The sequence below is a fragment of the Trachurus japonicus genome, chromosome 9 (genome assembly GCF_045865225.1).
Source record: "Trachurus japonicus isolate A0001 chromosome 9, Traja_1.0".
In the NCBI taxonomy this organism is placed as follows: Eukaryota; Metazoa; Chordata; class Actinopteri; order Carangiformes; family Carangidae; genus Trachurus; species Trachurus japonicus.
The window spans coordinates 15,480,883-15,504,209 of NC_140915.1; the positions used below are offsets into that span (position 1 = coordinate 15,480,883).

At 40.5% G+C, this 23,327-nt stretch overlaps 2 protein-coding genes across 2 annotated transcripts in view; one reads left to right on the top strand and one right to left on the bottom strand.

Moving 5' to 3' along the window:
* The window catches only part of LOC146981176 (nuclear factor 7, brain-like), a 454,853-nt gene that overhangs the window by 91,614 nt on the left and 339,912 nt on the right, over window positions 1-23,327 (bottom strand). The window lies entirely within an intron of this gene.
* Window positions 1-23,327, top strand: part of ppil2 (peptidylprolyl isomerase (cyclophilin)-like 2) — a 39,331-nt gene that overhangs the window by 7,949 nt on the left and 8,055 nt on the right. Inside the window, exons 11-16 of the mRNA XM_085786241.1 lie at window positions 3,436-3,511; window positions 4,387-4,493; window positions 12,032-12,121; window positions 15,442-15,475; window positions 21,222-21,339; window positions 22,224-22,280. Of these exons, the coding sequence (XP_085642367.1) occupies window positions 3,436-3,511; window positions 4,387-4,493; window positions 12,032-12,121; window positions 15,442-15,475; window positions 21,222-21,339; window positions 22,224-22,280 (482 nt within the window). The remainder of the gene's footprint in view (window positions 1-3,435; window positions 3,512-4,386; window positions 4,494-12,031; window positions 12,122-15,441; window positions 15,476-21,221; window positions 21,340-22,223; window positions 22,281-23,327) is intronic.

A 23,327-nucleotide genomic window follows, 5' to 3' on the forward strand; every position in this document is an offset into this window, starting at 1 on the left:
CCTCCCAGTTTTTTTATTTAGGGTTAGGGGCTTTTTGGGGCTTTTTTGCCTTTAAAGGTCCAGTGTGTAAAATGAGGGGAGAACAGTGACATCTAGCATTCCGATTATATTATTTATCTGTTAATTATAATTCTATAATTATTAATTACTACTCTATTCTATAATTCTATTGTTTATTTATAGTGAAACTCTTGAAACGTGCTCTCTGGTTGGCTGGATTTTCCTTTCCGTACAAACATGGCGGTGCAAGATCGCGACACTCTCTAAACAAGACCCTTGCTATATAAAAGAAGAATTATAAGGCTATGAAAACCAAACAGGTTTTATTTTATAGCGATTATACACTTTATTCATTGGTAGTATATTCAGATTTTGCCAATAAACCTTGACAAATATTACACACTGGACCTTTAATTGACAGTATAGTCGAGAGAGACACAGGAAATGGGAGGCAAAGGGCCGTCTGAGTCGGCTCTGCTCTACCAACTGAGCTAAGCAACGACCCTATCCTTCCAGTTTGTAATAATGCGTTGGACAGATCTTAACCCTATTTTAGTCGTCTCATGTCATGATGTTTGATTTGCTTGATGCCAATAATTTGACCCTTCTGAAACAAATGAACATCTTCTCCACGACCACAGGATGTGTCTTCTGACACCATTGTTTAAGAAATGAGAAGCTAATGACTGCAGCTAAAGGGTTAAATAACTTGTTGCCAGCTGAAACATAATCCTCCATGTAGTAATTAGGCTTTTTTTGGGATGGACAGTGTATTTGCTGTAGGATGTTGGGTCCTGGTGGAGAAGGTTGGAGTTGAGCTGCTCGTCCTCAAACGACCTGCGATGGGGATGAAGCCTGACTCACTCTAAACGTCGGTGTCACCTCAGGTCTCGATACTTTATTTTATTTCATTTTATTTTATTTATTCATTTAAACGCCAGAGCTTCTTCTCCTCCTCCTCAGTCTCCATCTCTCCATCTCGAGTTCACAGTTGAGGTGACGCTCTGACAGCGTCTGAACGAACGGGGGTTGGGGGGGTGGAGGGGGGGTAATATAGGTCAGACGGAGCACACAAGGTAAAGTCTGTGCTTTCATGCGTCTTCACGAGAACTAGAGCAGAAGAAAGCCGAACCAGGGCCGTCGAGCTTCAGAAATCCACTTTCATTTTCTCCGCTTTTCATCTTCACTCAGTTGTTGTTGTTCTCTTGATTTTAACTGACTAACCAACCTCCTCCTCCAGCTCCGCCGCTCTGTTTGCGGTGCACGGCGCTGCTGTAATTTAAGCTTAAACAGCCTCAAAGCGTCTCTAATGTACCTTAATTATGAGATGGTGGAAATCTCTCTAAGCTGAGGTGCGGAGCGGAGCGGAGCGGTGAGGTGGGAGGTGAGGTGAGGTAGAGGGGGGGAGAGGGGGAGGGGGGCTGTGCTCTTAATCATACAGGAGCTGCAGAGGCTTTAATTAAGCCTGTTTGCACTTGATGTACCACCCGGTCCAAAACGAGGGGAGCAGAGTGGATGAAGCGAAGTGAAGACGATTGTTCTGCGACTGGAGTGTAAAAGGAGGAAAAAAAAGCCCATCGTCTCCTTTTTTACGGACAAAAATACACAAATCAGAGTAGGAAATGATGATTATTTTTTCTATTGTCTCCAACAAACTCACCTGTCACATGTTTCCACAGGATTAATGTTCAAAACCGGTCATTAAAAAATCAGCAAATGTTCATATTTTATAAGAAGCTAGAATAGAAAAATAGAGTCTGCACACTAGAGGCCCAAAACGTCACATGCTTTGATATTCATTCAATATTCGGGAGCATATTCTAGTGTGCAGACTCTATTTTTCTATTTTTGAGTGTGTCCTCATTGTGGTCCAACTAGCAACTAGTTTCAATTGTTGGTAGGATGTGTCCTTTGATTGTCTCATATTTAAGAAGTTGAAATCAACATTTGACCCTTTAAAAATAAAAAAAGTTCCTTTCTTCAACTGATAGATCAAACAACTCAACTCAGTGCTAACATAGACTCTTTATTATACTTGAAAGAGCATTCGATTTTTAAATTATTACGGTGTTTTTTTGCGTTTTGAGAGAGACATAGGAGAATAATATCGATAAAGATCGCCTTGGTCGAGAGTCGAACCGACGATCAGCGCTTCAGGCATATGCCAACATGGGACACGTGACCTCTAACCACCACTTGACCACCAAGTACAGTGGAGCGTTAGGTCATTGAAGGCTATGAAAGATGGACATAGATGTGTATCATCATATACAACAGCTTAGTTCGTGCTTAGTTCAGGGACCTCATGGTGATAAGTGATAACACAACTCCACCCACTGATGAAGCTCATAAGATGAGGTTCAAAAGCTCTGGAGAGTAGTAAGGGTTAAGTGTGGACTCCTTTAGTTTGTTTTGTGGGACTGTGAAACAACACTGATAAACTTAATAGCAACATAAAACCACTTTTGTGCCGTTCAGAACGATCTGTTAAATGTGTTTGAAGGATTTAACAAACACAGTAAACACTCACATCAACTGTCAAAGGAGCAATTAAAGACGTTGTGTGTTTAAAAAAAAACACACACACACACAACATAAGATCTGTGTGTTGTTTCCAAAAATATCTTAATTTGCCTTTTCAACACTCATAAATAAGAAAAAACAAACAGTGGCCACATGAATTACAGCGCCAGTGTGACCAGATGAGGTTCAGTCACATTACAGAGAAGTGACAAACACAATATTAATGATTATGATAATGTTACCTTTCATTTATCTGCACCAAAAACAATCAATAAAGTGAAGAGAAAGAGAGAAATAAAGTAAATGATGAAGAAAATTGTAATATTAAGTAAAAAAAAAAATCAATTCCTCATCATCAACCATCACTCTGTTCAATTTAATATTGGTTGTTGTTTTTTCTACCAGTGCATTTAAAGGGATAGTTCAACATTTTGGCAAACTGGCCCATTGCCATAATCCCTAAAGTCATAGCAGTAGGTTCGTTTCCTTTTTTTGTCGGTGCAAGCTATTTTTTAGCTACGGAGGCTGATGGGATTTCTTGGTTTCCCTCATCAAACTCATCAAATACACAAATACACGTTTTGGAGTTGTTGGATTGTGTATTTGATGAGTTTGATGAGGGAAACCAAGAAATCCCAGGAGCCTCCGTAGCGTAGCTCTGAGCAGCTCACGGCTCTTCTCCGCCGTTCTAAAAATAGCTTGCACCGACAATTAAAGGGAACGAACCTACTGCTATGACTATAGGCATTATGGCAATGGGCCAATTTGCCAAAATGTTGAACTATCCCTTTAAAGATCAATAATCTCTAGTATCGGTTTGTGCCGTCTATCAGTCGCAGGTTGTCAATCAGGTTCAGTTGTCTATAACTTCCTGTTCATGTGTCTTCTCTCTCTCTCTCTCTCTGTCATCAGGCTCACTACTCCACAGGCCGAGTCTCCGCCTCCTTCACGTCCACGGCGATGACCCCGGCAACGACGCACGAAGCAGGCAAGTGAACGTCTCACACTCAACCTCACAGTCAATAAAAAAACAAATAAAACAACATCTGTCAATTCCCAGCAGAGAGAGAAACACATCGTCCACCTCCTACTTCTTTGTTTTCTTTAATCTTTATTTATCCGAGGCGGGGACGTTTACAGAGTCGAGTTGAGTTGAGTTGAGTTGATCTGCTCAGTTGGAGCGTCAGAGCGTCTCCGTGGGACAGAGCTGCTCTTATGTAACTGTAACTGTAGTAGTGTTCACTTCAGAGGTTCATTCTATCTATCTATCTATCTATCTATCTATCTATCTATCTATCTATCTATCTATCTATCTATCTATCTATCTATCTATCTATCTATCTATCTATCTATCTATCTATCTATCTATCTATCTATCTGTCTATCTATCTATCTATCAATCCATCTGTCTCTCTGTTCTTTCTTTCCTTCTTTCTTTCTATCTATCTATCATCTCTCTTTCCTGTCTTTCTATCTCTTTCTTTCTTACTTTCTTGTATCTGTCCATTTTTTTATGTATCTGTCTTTTTCTTTCTTTCAACCTGTTGTTTTCTTCTCTCTCTCTCTCAGTGATATTATAAAAGCAGTTTTACAGCTCTTGTATAAATCTGATGAGCTGAAGAAGCTCTGAGGGTTTTTAAAGGTCACACTTCTCACCTGCTGCAGCATCAAGCTGAGACTCATAAACACTCAATAAATTCTTAAGATTGTTTTTCTCAAAATAACAACCCCCCCTCTCTCCCCCCTTCCTTTCCGTCTGTCTGTCTGTTTTTTTTTTCTTTCTTTTTTCCTCCGTCACAGTCTCTCATCTACAAAAACACTTCCCAGTAACTGAGTTAGTGTTTTCTCTTCGTTACATTACAGACGCCATCGCAGACGACACCGTGCGTTACCAGTACGTGAAGAAGAAAGGCTACGTCCGTCTGCACACGAACAAAGGCGACATAAATCTGGAGTTGCACTGTGATAAGGTAACACACACACACACACACACACAGACACACAATATAAACCCATTAGCCTGGTGGTCAAATATGGTCACAATAATGTTTAAAAGTACACAAACCTAAAAACAAGCTGTGATGTCACTTCCCTCAGCTGAATGTGACACGATTGTAGTTGTAAGAGGCCAGTTTATTTATTTAGTTTATTTTCCACCGGAGCGCTTTATCTTGAATTTGACCTTCTCTTGAGCTAATTTCATTTCTTCATTTACCGGTGACGAATAAACCAGCCTATGGTGGTATGGAGGCTGCGCGTCACTCAGGAAAATCAAAAGTCAGTCAAAAGAGAGGCTATGTCAAGACGGTTTTTGTTTAGTTTAGTTTTTGGGGGGTTTTTTTTGTATTTTACTCTTTATTGGTTTCTTGTGTTGACAGATACACATCATACATTCATACACAAAATACCCAACACCGACACTTCTCCATGTGAAATCGGAAACACATCTCCACACATCCCTGAATTGCAACAAAAATAAAATAGTTTGTGACTGTTGATATGATAATGTGAGCTTCAGTTACACACATTACAGTCACCATACAGTTGATGTGCATATCATTGAGTGTATATATGAGGGTGACCATATTTTGATTTCCAAAAAAGAGGACAGTCGACCGGGGGGGGCTTTTCTAAGGGTAACAGGTAGGCTAGATCACAGACAGAGCCAGCCCAAGGGCACCATGGCCCCCAAGAGCAGTAAACTTTCTGTGTAACTTCTGTCGATCCCTTGAGAAATCCTGTGTATTTACAAAAACCCTTAATTGTTGTGGTTGCCGTTGTTGTTTGACATTGGTGTTGCAGTTTGTTCAAAACCAAAAAGAAACAGCAAATGCATTGGCTGTTGGTTTATTTTGTTACTTTTAGGCCAGTATGACATTTAGTACTAGGCCTATATCGCTTTGAATAGTAAGTGTAAATCAACCCCAGGCTGCACTTTTGGCTGAATTTGATATCATTTCAGATTAAAAACCATAGATGGCTAAAAACATTCCAGGCTAGGATGATGATCCGTAATGACAGATTAGAAAAATTTTAATTAGCTAGGTGTGTATAAATGATCAATAATCAGTATTATTGGCAATAATAGAGGGCCCCTTAGGGCCCCATGGAGGCTTGGGCCGTCCCTGCCCCTGATTACAGATAAACGGCTGTCGGGTATTTAGAAAAAAAGAAAAGGAAAACAGTGACTACGTGTCAGCCGCCGGCCGTCCTGGGCTACCGGCCGTTCTTCTCCAGAACACACAGCGCTTCGGCATTTTGTGAGCAGAGGCAACGCTGCTCCGACGCCTGCTCCCTCTGTATGAGCGCATCACAGAGCCGCACATACAGAGGCACTGAGGCAGCCTCTCGGGAATTACATCAGAGACGCAACAAAATACCGGAGTATTCTGTGCAAAGCGCCAGTCAAGTATGTTTAATGGTCCCATGAAAAACATTGAAAACCGGACATTTTCACAAATTTATAAAAACCCGCCCGGACACCCCGGACAGGACGTAAAAAGTGGACATGTCCGGGTAAAAGAGGACGTTTGGTCACTCTAGTATATATAGTTTAACATGAAAGATTCATCCTCTGTTGGAATAAAACACAGGGAAAATGTAAGAAGCAGAAGAAGAAGAAAGCACAGAGGAGCTGATGTCAGTGTTATCGAAAAAACAAAACAAAACACAAAAAGTAAACACCAGGAGATTAGTAACTCTAATACAAATATAGAAACTATAAATGAGGCCAGAGGCTGTGATTCAGACTTGGCTGAGTGAATAATTTGCTGGTCCGAGCTTCTCCGTTAGATAACGTCGGTCGTCATGATTGGAGGCTTCGCCCGAGCAGGTGGTTGAATCTTCCAAAACAAAACAACACAAAAAAATCTGCAGAGTCTGTCCCTTGCGTTGCCAAGTTTACATCTCCCAAAAAACAACAAAAAAAGTGTTGTGTTTCTTGTGTATGTGCTTGTGTGTGTATGTGTGTGTGCCTTCGTTGTGTTTTTAAGGTTAGACGTGGCGCTCCAGAGACACAGCGTGAGTTCCAGGAACGCATTTCTGCCCTGGTAACCGGGCGCTCGGTGTGCTTGGCTTTCATTGGCCCGCGAGCCGTCGAATCAGAATAATAAGGAGGGGAAGTGGCAGCGGTTAGACAACCTGCCCTCTGTGCCCCACATCCTCCTCCTCCTCCTCCTCCTCCCCACCTTCCTCCCCAGTGGTTTTCACACAGGATTGCAGCTCTATTCGTGGCCTGCTGTTTATGAATTAATGAGCGCCGCTTCACTGTCACATACACTCTCAGTCACACAAACCCAGAGCCTCCCTCCTCCTCCTCCTCCTCCTCCTCCTCCCATCATATAAAGTGCTCATTTGCTCGTCACCACGGCTGTGGATGTCTCAGGCCGCCCGCCCGCCCGCCCGCCTCTCTGCCCTCGTTGTCCCCGACTTGGCTGAGGAGATGTGAGGGGGCAGATGTTGGAGATCAGATGACACAGCCTGTACCTTAGTCACACATAATGTGGAGGAAGGTCCAGCTTTATTATAGTCGAGAGTGCAGAGTAAACGGGCTTCACCTCAGTGGGATAAAAAAAAAAAAGTAAAAACTGGATGACGATGTTATGACTAAGATTTATATTTAGAAACAGGCAAATCCAAATATTTTAATTACCTCTTTGGCTTTGTGTTTAGTTAGAAATTAAAGCAACGGATGAATGAGAATAGAAATGTTATTGTTCAGATGCTCTAATGATGGATTTAGGTGAGAAGAATGAAACATTAAATGGGTGCAACACTTATTATAAGAGGAGGCACATTAAAAATGTTTCCGTTAAAAATACATTTTTATGTTTTCACATCAGTGGAATTATTTTTAGTTTAAGTCCCTGGTCTGTGCTGGGAAAACCTTGTAAAACAGAGGAGCCTGTAAGCAGCAAGTAATGTGAACTGGGACTTTTTTTCTTTCTTTTTGCATCAGCAAACATTGTTTCCACACTGACATCACTGATTACCGACATTTTTAGGCACCTAGGCATGTTCCTAAATTGGATTGCATTTTAAACATTCCCAGGCTCAAACACACACAAACACAGACAAACATAGAAACACACAGACACACACACAAAAGCTTGCATGCAGACACGCTAAATTAACAGTCATTACAGGGCGGCAGCGGCAGTAAGAGGAAGGCTCAGTGTTTCAGATAAAGATCTCTGACGTGAAAGTCTCAAAAGGATTAAGATCAAAGTGTGATGTGGCAAAAAAAAATGCAACAAGAAAAGACTCGACTGCATGCGTCTGCGTCTCGACCTGTTGTGCATTTCATTCAGGCAGGTACTAGTTATCTGTAGTTATAGTTTGTTGTCAGACATCAGATCAGATGTTTAAATTCAAAGCCTCCATATGCAAATTAACATGAGATATGCACTAATAAATAAAACATGAAATAATTATAAAAACCTCTTGGAAAGTGGAACATATTTAATATACTGGCTTGTTTCACCAATATAGATGTGAATTGTTAAGTATATATGCCTATATTGCCATATAAATATGTTAATCACAAAGCCAGTCAGTTCAAATGTATGAAACCACTTTTCCAGAGCATGAAGAGAAACATCTGTTTAAAATTAGTGAGAAAAAGATATAAATATATATATATATATTTACGTGTTATGTCAACATAATAAAAATGTAAATTAAAGCAACATATAGGCTTCAAATTCATTGTAGACATTTTGACACAGATTTGAGTATTTCATAGATGTGGTGATAGGTGGTATTCTGGAGGCAAACCTGAATGTAGTTCATCTTCACTAATTCATGACCTTGTCTTGACCAATGTCTTTGGTCACATGACCCAGAATTGTCCCATTTTTACATGTAGGAATTTATGTCATGGACATTATAAGATTTAGTGGTACAAATCTATCTCACTGTAGCAATAACGTTTAAAAATAACATAATTTTCTGACCAGAATATACTACCTTCATATGAGTTATATAATAAAGTAGATAGAACTTTATTAGCTAACATTTTGTGATGACTAATAAATCCCCTTATAAATCCCCCTTATATTTTACTAACATTTATTAAACATTTAATTAATTAACATTAATCATCATATTCTACAAATCTGGGATGTATAATGGATGGAGAAGAGTCAGAGCATTGAACCGCGACACTAAAACGGAGACGTAAGGATAAACGAGCCCAGTGGAGCTGAGAAGAACCTGTCGCACTGCGAACGGCCCATGAATAGAAATAGTTGAGTTTTTTGTTTTTTGTTTCACAAAAGCATCTGGTGATTCTTGGAAACCACCGACCATTGTTGCCAAAGGGGGGAAAAAGTGGAGTTTCTCACACAAGTGTAGACACTCATAACGTCCTCCAAAACAAACACACACGGGAGCGTTCCTCACGGCTGTTGATGTTAATAACAGTGGACCAGACCAGTGTCAGCGCCGAAGCTCCGCCTCCGGCTACAGAGAGAGGGATTATAATAATAATAATAATTTAAAAAACGTCTCATTTCAGAGCGTTAGTCAAAATTATCTGCCTTGAGTTGGTTTTTTATAATGATTTACAAGATGCCTAATGGTTTTTATGAGCCAGGAAAAACCCAGATGTCTGTGTGTGTTTTTTTGGGTTTTTTTGTTTTTTTTCTGCAGCACTCGAGCTGAGCCTGGCTCGCAGCTATAGAGATACACGAGAGCGCCTCAGGCTGCAGCTGAACTCCACTTCATCTCAGACTTATGTGCATAACAAACACTTTCCCAACAGGTCACACAGAGTTGCGTGACTCTCATCTTTTGTGTACAGTCGAATGCAAATCCTCCTCCTCCTCCTCCTCGTGCAACCATCAGTCATGTCCGCCTGGAAGTTTTCAAAATGTGACCGACCTGCTGTATCCGCAGGTCGGCAACTGTATGCAAATAAGATGGAAGTCAAATGGCAAGGTCAAGAATTAGTGAAGGTGAACTACAAATCAGCGTTTACTGTAGCTGGTGGGTTATAATTGATGTCCTTTAACGAGGCTCTTCATCACCGGGCGCGTGCAGCTGTTTTTAATTTTTTGTCGTCTACTGTAAATTACGAGAGAGGAATAAACCCGCAGGTTTAATCGGGCGTGAAGAGATGTGTGTGATATTAACACCTCCAGCCATCAAGTGGCCTTGTTTACCCAGCAATTTATCTCTCTGTGGTGTGTTTGAAAGCAGCGGTGGGAAAAAAAAAAACAATCATGGTAAATTTATCAAGGTGCCTCCATCTCTCCTCGGCGCCGAGGGGCCCGCCGCCGCCGAGGAGAGATCTGATTGAGGATTTTATTCAACAATGATTGGGGAGTTTTGTTTTTTGTTTTTTTTTATTATGAATAATGTGCCAGGTGCTACAGGTGTGAGTGTGTTACAAGTCTCAAGAGCTCAGAATAAGAACTGAACAGAAAGCAATGTGATATATTTAAGGGATAGTTCAACATTTTGGCAAATTGGCCCATTGCCATAATCCCTATAGTCATAGCAGTAGGTTCGTTACCTTTAATTGTCGGTGCAAGCTATTTTTTAGAACGGCGGAGCAGAGCCGCGAGCTGCTCAGAGCTACGCTACAGAGGCTAATGGGATTTCTTGGTTTCCCTCATCAAACTCATCAAATACACAATCCAACAACTCCAAAACGCTCTGGTGGACAAGTTGTGACCTGCACATTCACCACGCTATGAGATAATAACAGACCGTTACGAGACTGTGTATATGTCTATGGGTCTTCGTTTTCTAGGTAAATTCATGCAAAACCGCTGATGCGCATTCCCGTCAGTGGCAGTTTTTCAGCAAGCAGTCTCTGCATTTACCTCTAGTTATTGGATTGTGTATTTGATGAGTTTGATGAGGGAAACCAAGAACCAAGCCTCCGTAGCGTAGCTCTGAGCAGCTCGCGGCTCTGCTCCACCATTCTAAAAATAGCTTGCACCGACAATTAAAGGTAACGAACCTATAGGGATTATGGTAATGGGCCAATTTGCCAAAATGTTGAACTATCCCTTTAAGACATAAGACTGTTTACTAATCCCACACATGGGAAATTTGGTTGTTACAGTAGCATTTGTAACAAACAAGATAAAAATGTAGAAAAATATGCAAATACAGAGATATAAAAACAAAGACAAACATATAGTTATGTACCAAAATGTTTCACAAATATATATGCAGTTATTTACAAGAATAGAATAAAATTATCTACACAGTGTTGGTAGTTATAAGGCATATTATTATTATTATTATTAACCCTAAGAATGGAAGTGTCCAAACTTGAGGTCTGTATCTAAATATAAAGCAGCAGCAACACGTTTCAGCGTGGTAAAGATGATTTATTGGGTTTATCTAAAGGTCTCCTCCAGTCCAATCAGGCCATTGATGGATTTTAAATACCAAACACAAGATTAAGCGATGGTGGGTGAGAGAGAGTGGGTCGGCCAATAACAGAGTTGGCGGTTCAAATCCGGCTCCATCCCAGTTTCTGTCGTAGTAGTGTCCTTGGGCAAGACACCGTACTCACCTTTCCTCGTGTGAATGCATATGAATGTTTGGTATGTGGTCGGAGTTGGCGCCCAACGGCAGCCACCTTTCTGTCAGTCTGCCCCAGGGAAGCTGTGGCTGCAGACATATATTACCTCCACCGCCGGTTTGAACGTCACGTATGAATGAATAACGGTTTGTGTAAAGCGCTTTGGGTATTTATGAAATGCGCTCTATAAATCCAATCAATTATTATTATTTATTATAATTATTAAGCAGTGATTCCAGCAGTGCCCCGTACACCGATCAGGCTGAACTTTATGAGCACTGACAGGTGAAATGATGAATAACACTGAATAACACTTCATCACGGCACCTGTTGGTGTTAGTGGGAAAGGTTAGGCAGCTGGTCAACATGCTGTCCTCAGCGTTGACGTGTTAGGAGCAGGAAAAATGACCAGACCAGCTACTGTTGCTCAAACTGCTGAAGAAGTTCATGATAGAAAGCTGTCAGAAGACGCAGTGCAGCAAAAGTGGGACCAACACAATATTAGGCAGGTGGTTGTAATTAGGGGTGGGGAGAAAAATAGATACAGTATAGTATCACAATATTGTGCATGAAGTTTATCTTAGAAGAAAAAACAGATGTCAAGAAAGTTTTCATTTAGAGACATAATTTGCAATTGGAAAAAAGCCTTTTGCAACATTTTGAATATCTAATCGAGACACAGGTATAGTGATAATATCATATTGCAGAGCCTCTGGTGATTTCCATCCCTAGTTCTGATCGGTGTGTGTTAAAGTTGTGGTTTCAGTGCTGTTTATTAATTAATAGAAGGCACCACTGATTTTAAATAATGAGCTGATATAATTGGCTGTTGAGAGCCCAACTGAGGAACTGTTGGTGGACGATTACACTAATTACCGAGAGAAAGATAATATCCCCGTTTTTAAAGTGGTTGTCTGTCTCTTTTATAAACTCGTCTCGTCTTCCTGTTCTTTTCTTTCCTCCCAGGTTCCCAAAGCCGGAGAGAATTTCACCCGCCTGTGTAAGAAAGGATACTACGACGGCACCGTCTTCCACAGGTCCATCAGGAACTTCATGGTGAGTGCAATACTTTGACAAAATGTTGTATGAGCTCCCAGTTTAGACAGGTGCCATTGGGTTAAACAGTAAAACCGAGAGCTGCAATATGAAAGAAGTAATAAAAGTGTTTCAAGGCTCCTCGCAGAGTAAAAAGAAACTATCTAATCTTTGTAATTCTGCGAATCAGTCGGAGCGTCTTAAAAGAGACACCACCATTACTGGAAATGTCACAGGTTGAATGCTCACAACAAACATGCATGTTGTTGTCAAGACAGCAGAATATAACTCGTAACATTTTCAGATCAAAACTGACCAACATCTGAGTGAATAAATGTTATACTAAAAAGCAGGATAAACTACATTTAGGTGGGTTTATACTCCAGCCCACTCACCCTCTCTCTGTAGCTGAAGTCACTCACTAGTCATATTTCCATCCGATTTCTATCGCAAATCCTGAGCGAATTTTTATGCGGCAAAAGTAAATGCACATTTGTACGTGTTTCCATCCAATACAGTTATGCACTAATTCTCAAGTCAGCTGTCAATCCACAGGAGAAAATTACAGCACGTGCAATGACGTCATAAGTTCGACGATAAAAAGGTGAACAAACGGGGAAGCTGGTGGCAAAAGAGGGAAGATAATGGAGAGTTTTTGAAGAAATAATATTCCAGATAGATTTGTGGTCTTGGAAGAGTTATAGTAACAGCCACGTCTGTTGTCCATGTCCTTTCCTGCACGCGTAACCTGTTCGCTTATCCATTTTCATAGCACTAAAGCACATTTATCTGTATTGATAGAACAAATTTTCCACGTCGTGATGCGCATTTGAGTTGATACGCATTTTTGGCGTTTTTACTCAGGTTTTTTGAAGAGCTAATTCAAAATGTGTTTTAAAATAGTTGGATGGAAACATGACTACTGTCTGACAAGCTTTAAACCAAAACATTATTGAATTACCTTCAGTGCACGTGAGTGTTTTATTGCTACACAGACAGGGAAACATTAGACAGCTGAGTCGTCATTCCCTGGTTCGACTCTCGGCTCTCTGTCGCCACACTTCACTGTCTGATCACATAAAGGAATTTAATCAATGGCAGACAAATCATTTTGGAAAACCCCGTACATTACGTCTTAATTTGATTCGCTATTTTGGCTGCAAGTACAGCGTCATGCAGAGACTGTACGAACCCAGATGCTGCCTTCAAAACGACACTTCTCACCTTCAATGGCTGCCATTTTGCCGACGCAGCAGGAAGGCAGGGATCACCACCATCATGTTCTTTCAAACCTGTGCAAATGGCAGCAGAGGAACAAATGGGGCACGTCATTGCATCCAATGGCAACATAACATAATTCCCATGTTGCATGAACCGAGGGACGCACACAGGAAAGGAAAACATTATTCTGAAGAGGTCTTCGCCCAAACTCTCTCTCTCTCTCTAGCCGAAGCTTCTCAACCCAGACTGAGCATTTTGAAACTGCGGGTCTCTGATCAGCAGCTCGTCTGTGGATTTCACAGCTTCCGCTCCCCGTAATTAAAGTGGCTCTGAGTGGACATCTGGTCTCAAGAGGACTCGTACCTATTTTCATTCTGTCCCCTGGTTTTCATACGCAGCGGCAAGCTGTGAATTGTTTATCCATAATTACTGCGCCTCTTAGGCCTTCGACTTATCCTCCGCGGCTCTGAAGGAGACAAGGGGCGGCCTTGAAGTGAATATTTTCATAACAACAAACACTTTAAAAGCAGAGTGTTAATAGGGACAATAAATGTGGCCTTCGCTTTCCCCTTTAATGCAGTTTATCAGGATGTTGCAGAGGTCAACTGTGCTTCTGTCCAACCACATGATACATTTGCACGCCCTCATTATGAATATAGTTTGAAGGGCTGGTGGTTTAATTTTATGTTTACATATTGTTGACATTTTGCAGTTACTTTTTTTCAGATCCTTAGACCCAGTTTTACCAGCTACAGTTTGCTTTAGAAGACCTTGAAATATATACTTTTGGCTATCTGTTTTACATAGTTGTAAAAGTAAACTTAAAGGTCCCATATTAATTATCTGTTGATTAGCCTAATATTTATTGATTATAAAGCAGCACTAGGTTCTATATTAATACTGTGAAAGTATCAAAGCCTCAGTCCACAGAGAAATGCACACGGCCTGTATTCAGAAACTGAGCCTTCAAACCAGCCGTCAGGACTTCCTGTCACTTTGTGATGTCACAACAAAGCAGTCACCAAAAGCCCCGCCCACCACCACCTGGACCCACCATCCAACACTTGCAGGATATGGTTTCTCTGAGTGTTTTTACTCTGTTTTTATTGGATCACTCATTAAATAGACAGCCAATCAGAAGACAGAGACTCAGAGCCTCCTCTTTTCCGATTGGCTGACACCGACCTGTTGTTACTTGAGCTCCGGAGAGAAGCTGAGAGAGGAGATGTGAAACTACACCCAGATGTCATTTGGTTCTTAAAACCATGAATCTACCTTCTTATGGCTCAACACTTAAAGGTCCAGTGTGTAATAATTTGCAAGGTTTATTGGCAATATCTGAATATACTACCCTTGAATATATTTGTATAAGTGTATAATCGCTATAAAATGAAATTTGTTTGGGTTTCGTAGCCTTATAATTATTCTTTTATATAAACATACAGTATAACAAGGGTCTTACTTTAGAGAGTGTAGCCATCTTATCGTAAAATGGTTTAGATCTTCACCTCATCGCTCCATGCTCCTGAAATACTCCCAGTCATCCCAGTCGTGGTAAATACGTTTTTTTTTTGTCCTCGGAGGCCACCGTCACTTTGCCGACGGGAGGAGTGAGTGCGAGCAAGCGAGCAAGTGAGCACTGCAAACTAGAATCTGAACGCTAGATGTCACAGTTTCCCCCCCTATTTTACACACTGGGCCTTTAAAATAAAAACACAGGAAAAGAGTAAAAAAAATGGAGCGTCAACTACAATGGAGCCCAAACAACTTAAAAACAAACAATGGAAAATATTTTCAAAATGCCTCTGATGTGAGCAGGAAGGCTCCGCACAAACAGAACAGGAACCAGACTCATCAAAAATCCTACAGCTGTAAAACTTCTATAGCAACAATAATAGGAAAGTTAGGAGCAGTAACTGTGAACAATAGAGGCCGGGGTCCTGCAGAGCTCTGACGTTGATTAGAGGGAACATGACCCCATCTTGGCTGTTTGACAAGAGGGAAATGTTTGACCACTTTGCAGAAACTTTACAAGTCAAAGAAAGGAACAACTGTTTTATGATATTGTAAGCAGCCAATGTCACAGAAACCTAACATAACCTTCTGCTGTTTGTTTCCAGATTCAAGGAGGGGACCCCACTGGTACCGGCACAGGTAAGACGAGGACTGCACTTAAACCACTTTTTGAATTACATAACACATCTCTGGTTAAATTATTAATAGCTCCTTTTTGGAAGCTTTGCGTAAATACTGCCTGAAACTCAAGATGCGAGTCAAGAGTGTTACTAAATATACTTTGAAACAGAAGACACTTACACACACAGAGAAGTCTGACGGGTTATATGGAAGGAGGGAGGCTGGGTGTGGGGTACGGACTCGGGGTGTGGGGGCAACCAATCAGCCACTGTGTGGTGTAATATCCTTGTTTTTAAAAGGCAGCTAAGTGTAATCGAATGCGAGGCCTCATACATTTAATTTCCTGCCTCCATGCCGTCTGTGCCGCTGTGAGAGTTTTTGCAGCACAAAGTGTGCTTTGTGTCCGTGGGCGTCTCTGAACACTACACACAAAATGCATCCACCATGACAGATTTATGAAGGTGCAGAATTCCTGGCCTGTGGGTAAAAAAAAAAAAAAAATCCTCCTCATCACCTGGACCTGAACACCAAATACACACATACACACATACACACACTCAAATCACAAACAGACCTTCAGCTGGCTTTTAAACATGGTTTGTGCAGCCCCAAAGCCTAACACTGCTGTGTGGGTTTTGGCGTGCAGTTTGTATACCATGAATGTTAAAGAGGAACTATGCAGGAGTTGTAGCTTAACTATGCTACATTTTTACCTTCATTAAACAGCCTTTGGAGTAATGGTGAGGGTTTAATAAATGGCTTAACTTGTTATAAGGGAGAGTGGAGGCTCGCTACCTTCCACGTGTGTGTCACTTATTGCATCTCTTGGCTGAAAAACAACTTTGTAAGACAGATAAGACTACAGAAATATACACATCGTAACATTGTATATGATATGTAACATTATGTACTGCTCTGTTGATTGATTTCTCGTCCGGCTTCGTTGTAAACAAATGCACATGGCCGAGATGAGGGTTAGCAAAACAGCGGAAAAGCAACCGGACTTCCGTAGTTCCTCTTTAAAGGGGAACTATGCAAGTCCGGTCGCTTTTCCGCTTTTTTAGTTGCACTCCTCTAGGCCATGTGCATTTGTTTACAACGAAAGCCGGTGAAAAATCAATCACATACAATGTTACGACGTGTGTGTTTGTGTAGTCACAAACAAAAGATTACGGGTTACCGAGCGCGTTTTCGTCGCGGTGTGCAGAGACGAGAGCTAACAAACAGGTGATCATGTATGTATGCATGGGTAGAAAATAAATTACTGAAGCTCGATGTGATACTTTCTTAACTTGGGAAGAAAATCCAACAAAAATCATTTTAAGCGAACCTCCCTCCCGTCTTACATCACAAATTGGTTGGAGACACTTCCCGCCGACGGCTCACTGTAGCGTTAACAATTCTCCCACGTTCATGAAAGAGAGGAGCCTCATTTCAGCTAAAAATCCAAAAACCAGAAAGGGAATAAAAAAATGTTTTAAACATAGACTTGTTAATGAAATCCCAGACACACTCTCTAGATAAGAAATGAAAAACACATGTTCTTGTTGTTGTGTATTTTAAAATTAGTGGAGAAGCCTCACAGCTGTGAACCGTCAGTCAGAGGAGTACGTTTTCATCCATCTTTCCTTCCCATCCTGTTAAGTTTAAGTTTGTAGTCGTACCATTTAGATACAGATCAACAGCAGCTGTTTGACTTATTCAATAACTGTTTGGTGAGAGTTAATCTCTCCCTCTTCCTCCTCCATCATCTCCTTCCTCTGCCTCGTTCTCTTTCCCTCTTTTTTCTTTTTTATGATCCTGTCTCTCTGAGGTAAAATGTCAGCAAGTTGATAAATTATGCAAAAATGTCACCGACGGCTGCAGAAAGCCTCGGAGGAGCTGATTGGCTCATAACACGCGTGTGTACACTCAAGCTTAAACACAGACACGTACAATACATAACCTATATGGTATATGAAATAATAATATATGATACAAGAAAATTATTTATCACATTCTCTAAAATTCTAAAATCAAGTTTTTCAATTTTTGCCAAACACTGTCGAAAGATTTTAGATGGTTTGTGTTCAGGAAGTAGCTGTGACATTCAGAGTTTTATATTGAATGGAAATGTCAACCTTTGTTCAGGATAGTGTGGAAACACCTGCTGCCATTTTTCTTTTTCTTTTTTTTTTTTGCTTTAAATAAATGTTTGTTTATGTGAAATCAGCCCACTCCAGTTTTTATATGTCACCATATCATTTCCTGGAAGAGTGTACGATTGGGAGTGAGGGTGTCATAAATCGTGGTTGGTGGATTGGTCATTTTATGCATATGCATGGTTGCAATGCAGATGGCACTGGAGCTAATCCTTGCACCACTAATGTGTGTGTATACAGTAACAGTAACAGTATATATCTGTACACACAGACAGCGTAATGCATGTGCACCAGCTGGCAGAGCGCAGGACAGTGCAACACACCTCGGGGCGACAGATCCTCTCCCCCCACGTCGAGAGCCAATAATCCCCCGCGGCGCATATTCCTGTATACTCATCATGATGATTCTTAATGATGAAGTCGGGTCTAAATAATGACTCACAGCTGAAGGCTCGCAACATGGGTCCATGTTCAAGGGCAAACAAGTCTTATGCTTCTTATGAAAACACATCATCATGCCCGTCTCTCATAAACGGCGCTGGTGGTAGAGCTGCTTGTTTTCATACATACAAACTAAATACATTAGGACTACAGTACAGACTAAGAGGATTATGATATTCCACAATGAAAAAAGCTGAAAATTAAACACTTTATCAAGTCAGTCTTATCAATTTTAACCCCCCCTGAAAGTGTCCAAAATCCCAGATGGTGCAATTAAATGACAGATTAACACTGAACTGCTGCCTAGAAGGAGTGGAGTGGTGTCATAATGATTTCCCTGTTGTAGCAGTTGCAGTCTCGTTGAAGACGTTTAAATGTTGACATTACATTTTTCTCATTTATCCTGTTCGGTGTTCATGTGAAGAAACAGTTTTTGTTTACCTTCAGGGATTGAACAGTTTGTTTCCTCGAGCCCTAACAAACTTGTCGACCACATTTGTTTTCTCAGACGTCTGTACAGTGTAAAGCTTTTTTAAATATTTGAGCCAGTCACGGTTTGTAGCAGCCAGAAGGCTCATTTTCCCTCAGCTTCTTGACGTGTTACCTGTTTATCAGTGGTATAGCAGCATGAACTGCCCCGATTCACACGGGAGCAGAGCTTCCCTCAAAACGATCTTTGTTTTTTGTTCGTTTTGAAAAAGATTTCCGTAAATATGACATCTTTTCAAGAAACATTTGCTTACACACAGATCCATTTAAAGTCACTCAAAATGCTGTAACACTGCCACATATACACACCAAAGACAAAAGCTGTATTTTAACTCAAACATTATAAGTCAATTAAATGTTGACTGGGAGTCGTGTCAGTGCAAATATGACGATTGATGATGATTATTTAATAGGCGCGTTTCAGCCGCAGTGTCTGAGGGACTCGACAGTAGTCGACCGTTGTTTTAGTCTAGCGGTGTGGCTCAGGTTACAAGGTTAGAAAGTTAGTTAGTTAATTACATGATCATTCCAGAAAGGATCTGTTTTGGGTCTCTACACGAAAACGCTGGGGTGGCATTTTGAGATTTACCCACTTTTTCCCAAAAAATACAGTTTTCAGCCTCCCAAAACAATGCTCATGTCTGGATAAAACACTGAAACTATAAAGAACTTAAGCGGATTCACTGAAACCCGTATCCGTGTGGAGGGGCTCATAAAGTGCTGCAGGATTGTCTCTGGGTTTTTTTGGGGATAGAAGACTGAAATGAGGTTAACTCAAGCTCAAGACATCTTCCTGTTTAATTCTAAGAAGTAAAATTCATCAGTTTATTACACCATTTGTGATTTCTTAATGCTTTTCAACCACTTGACAGACAAAGTGGTGTTGTGTTGTTGTGTATAGATTTGCACTTTGACAAACTGTTACATACTTTGCAAGAGGAAACGGTTTTATATAAGAGGTATGAAGTCAGTAGAGAAGTCTATAGTCTATATCTCCCACGTAGCTACGCAAGCACAAGAGCGTCCTTGTCTTTGCGCTAACGAGATTATACCACCCGCTCATCAAGACTCATTCATCTTCAGTGCCAAAAGTGGTGGGAAAACTTCACAGGCAGCCTCTTTAATGAAGGTAGTCATTCAGTTTCATCTCGATAATGTGTCAGATCTGTTTATGTAAGACAGAGAAATGGTTTAACTTGAATTCACAGTTGTTTCACAGTCCTTGGCCCGAGAGAGAGAGAATAAGTAAAAAAGAAAGAAAGAAAAACCATAATTTTTTTAAATAAGTTTATAATAAAAAGGTGCCAAGTGTATCAAACTGAGCCCTACATCATCCTGAAATGTGGCCGGAGTCATGAGTCATTTGTTCCCCTTCAAGTGAGAACCCACTGACGGATAGAAAAGCCCATCCTCCAGTGACTCACATGACATTAGCTGAGTCAAATCCAGGTTTCTCATCTTGCTTCAGAGGCTTCTCTTGAAAAACCGATTGCATCACAGAGATACGATTGGACGGTCCCAATCTAAAGGCTCGTTAAAAAGGAACTATGCAGGATTTGCAGCTTAACTATGCTACATTTTTACCTTAATTAAACAGCTTTGGAGTAATTGAGATGGTTTAATAAATGGTTTAACTTGTTACAGGGAGAATGAAGACTCTCTTCCTTCCATGTGCGACGTGCGTGTCACTTATTGTGTCTCTTGCCTCAAGACAAGTGACGCAATAAAGGCCGCCGCGCCGACCCGCTGTCCCAGCTTGCCGAAACGGACCATACTGACGTTGCCATATTGTTGATTAATGACTTTGCCGAAGTCGTAGCTACAATAAAAATGGGCAAAGAGCGTCCTTGATTAGGTAAAACTTTAAGCCATAATATAATTTAAACAAACGAGTTGAATGAGGGAATTCACTACCTGTGAAATTAGTCGTAAACCTGTTTATTTTTTTGTACTTGGACATCTTAATACGAAAGATTGACTCACTCTAGTGGACATTAGAGGAACTTCAGTCTGATTCATTGCGTGGTGATAGTAAAAGCAAACTGCACTGGCAAAGAGACACTTTCAAATGTTAAGTAAATGTGTTTCAGCTCAGGTCCACAGGCCTTGAAACACGTTGTTGAGGTTGCATGGCGACGGGAGCCTCGTTTTTACAGTGTAACAGTAATGGCTGATGTGGCTGACGCACTGCAAACTTCATCCTCTGAAGGATCTGATGCCTGAATTGGGACATTATGATTAAAACCAAGGGTGCTTAAAAACCTCAAGTGTAGGAAAAAAAAAAAAAAAACTTACTTGTTGTCAAGGTTGCCTTGGCGACAGGAGCAGCAGTGGGCACCACTGGTGGTGACGCAAAGTGAAAATCTTCCAGACCAAGACTGTCTCCGCCGGCGATCTCACAGCTACGAAGCACCACACCTCCACGTCTACAATCTAAACAAGCACTTCACGTCTTCAGCTGCAAATCTTAGCAAAAAATACGTCAATGTTTGTGCCACACTCACAGTTTCACAGCTGATTGGAGAAAGGAACAAAGCACTTTCTGAGCAAAAATAGGAATGAGATTGAGAAACCTTGATACTGAGACGTCTGGCACCTCAATTAACTGCAACAGTAATGAAATTAAAACACTTTCTCTCTCTCTCTCTCCTCCTGTTTTCCCTCTCTCCCTCCCTCACCTTCTCCGACCACAGGAGGGGAGTCGTTTTGGGGAAAACCTTTCAAGGATGAGTTTCGGCCCAACCTGTCTCACACCGGCCGTGGGATCCTCAGCATGGCCAACTCCGGCCCAAACACCAACAAGTCTCAGTTGTAAGAAGTTGTTGTTTTATTTATTTTATTTTTTATTTTTGTACTTTTCTTTCCTGAACTTTGAACCATCGTTCCGTTCCAGACAGTCAGTCAGCAGAGGATTATGTTTTGTTTTTGTTTTTCCTCTTTCCCTCTTTCTTTTTTTCGATTTCTTTGCCGAGGTCCCAGAGGTGAAAGAAAGAAAAAAACATTTAATGCTGTCAGGAGAGAAAGTCAAGTCTTGAATGCACAAATAGCATTATAGTATAAAAGCATTATGGCATATTTTTGATTTATATAGAATTAATAAATCCATATAGAAAATGCACAGACAGTACAGACCCCACTCCAAATTCAAGTATTTTTTTTTTTACACTAATGCTTCAGGGAAAAACCCTTCTTCCCACCCACATTCACGAGTGTTATTATAGTAAATAACACCCATGAATGTGGGTTTGCAATGGTTTAGTACATTTAGTAATACATGTGTTTTAAGATAAGACTTTATTCATCCCTCAGTGGGGAAATTTACAGGTAACAGCAGCTGAAATATACAGCATACAATTTAGAAATGCTGTAGATAAAAATAAAAATTCCCATACATGTTTATATCATCTTTTAAGACAGATATATATAAATGTTTTCTTTAGAAATAATTGAAAAATCAGGAATGCAGCACCTTTAGCTTGTTGGATTGTGTGAGAAAAATCCGTGAATGCGTTTATCATGGTTTGTGAAGGTTGTTCTCTGTGGTTCAGAAAAGTAATATAATAATGTAAACAGAACAATGAAGACCAAGGTTTCCTTTTCTAAACGTCTTGTTCTAATACTTTTCACACATTCATTTACTTTTCTTTTTTTTTCTTTAATGCACTCACAGTGTTTTTCTGTTTGTTCTCCCTCAGCTTCATCACGTTCCGGTCGTGCACCTACCTCGACAGAAAGCACACAGTATTTGGAAGGTAAACCTCCGCTCATTTGTTCTGTTAAAATTGCCTTCACTGTGTAATTTAGCGGCCGAGGCAGACTGTGGCTTTGAAAAGGTGACAGTCACAGTCCTGACAGAGAGACACAATCGACTTCTTCACTTCTTCGTCTTCGTCTCGCCCTTTCACTTTCTCGTATTATTCTTTTATACGAATGTGGTTCGTGTGCAGCTTCAGACAAACCAGTGTTGTGACTTCCAGTCTCAGTCCTCGCCGAGAGCAGTGAAAAATTTAGTAGATGCTGCATCTAAACTGATGTCTCTCTCTCTCTCTCTCTGTCTCCGTCTCTCATGCCTGATCTTAACTGGTCGTCGTCGTCGTCATCTTCTTTTTAAAGATAAAAACCGGCCCATGGTCTAAAAATATTCAGGCTGCTTTCAATTGACTGGTTCTTCATGTGGTCATCACACTTAAAAAGCTTCTGCTCCAACCTGGCGTCAAGGTTTTTTTTAATGCTTTCAGTCCACTTAACCTCATCTGTGGAGGATTTTTCTAAATGTAAATGTAAGACAGGCAGGGTTTTTTGTTGATGTTGCATGCAGTTTGACATTTTAAATAGTCTGTCAGCTGCTTCATTGCCTATATTGATCAATGGAACAACCCATAAAAGATTTAGTAAAGAAAATTTCACTAAATATAAAAAAGAAGTTGTCCCCAGAGCCAAAATTAACATCTTAATATGTCATATTTTGTCTGGCCAATAAAATCTATGTTAATTTAGAATTACATATAACAGGATAAAACTGCTTTTTTACTTACCTTCTGATAATTTTAATTGTGCAGTTTTGAATTGATGGAGGCCACTCTATGACTTTATTACATAATTTATGATACAAACAACAGGCAGATGGGAACAGGATACAACAAATTTCAGTTTTTAATTTCATTTGCAACTATTGTGGTGTCCTGTTCATGTTTAAACAGTATCAAATATTCTTAAGAGTTGTTATCTCATGCAAACTATCTCATTTCTAGGATCAAATATCTGCTCACCTAGAAAAATTCCTGATCCTTTGATTCCCT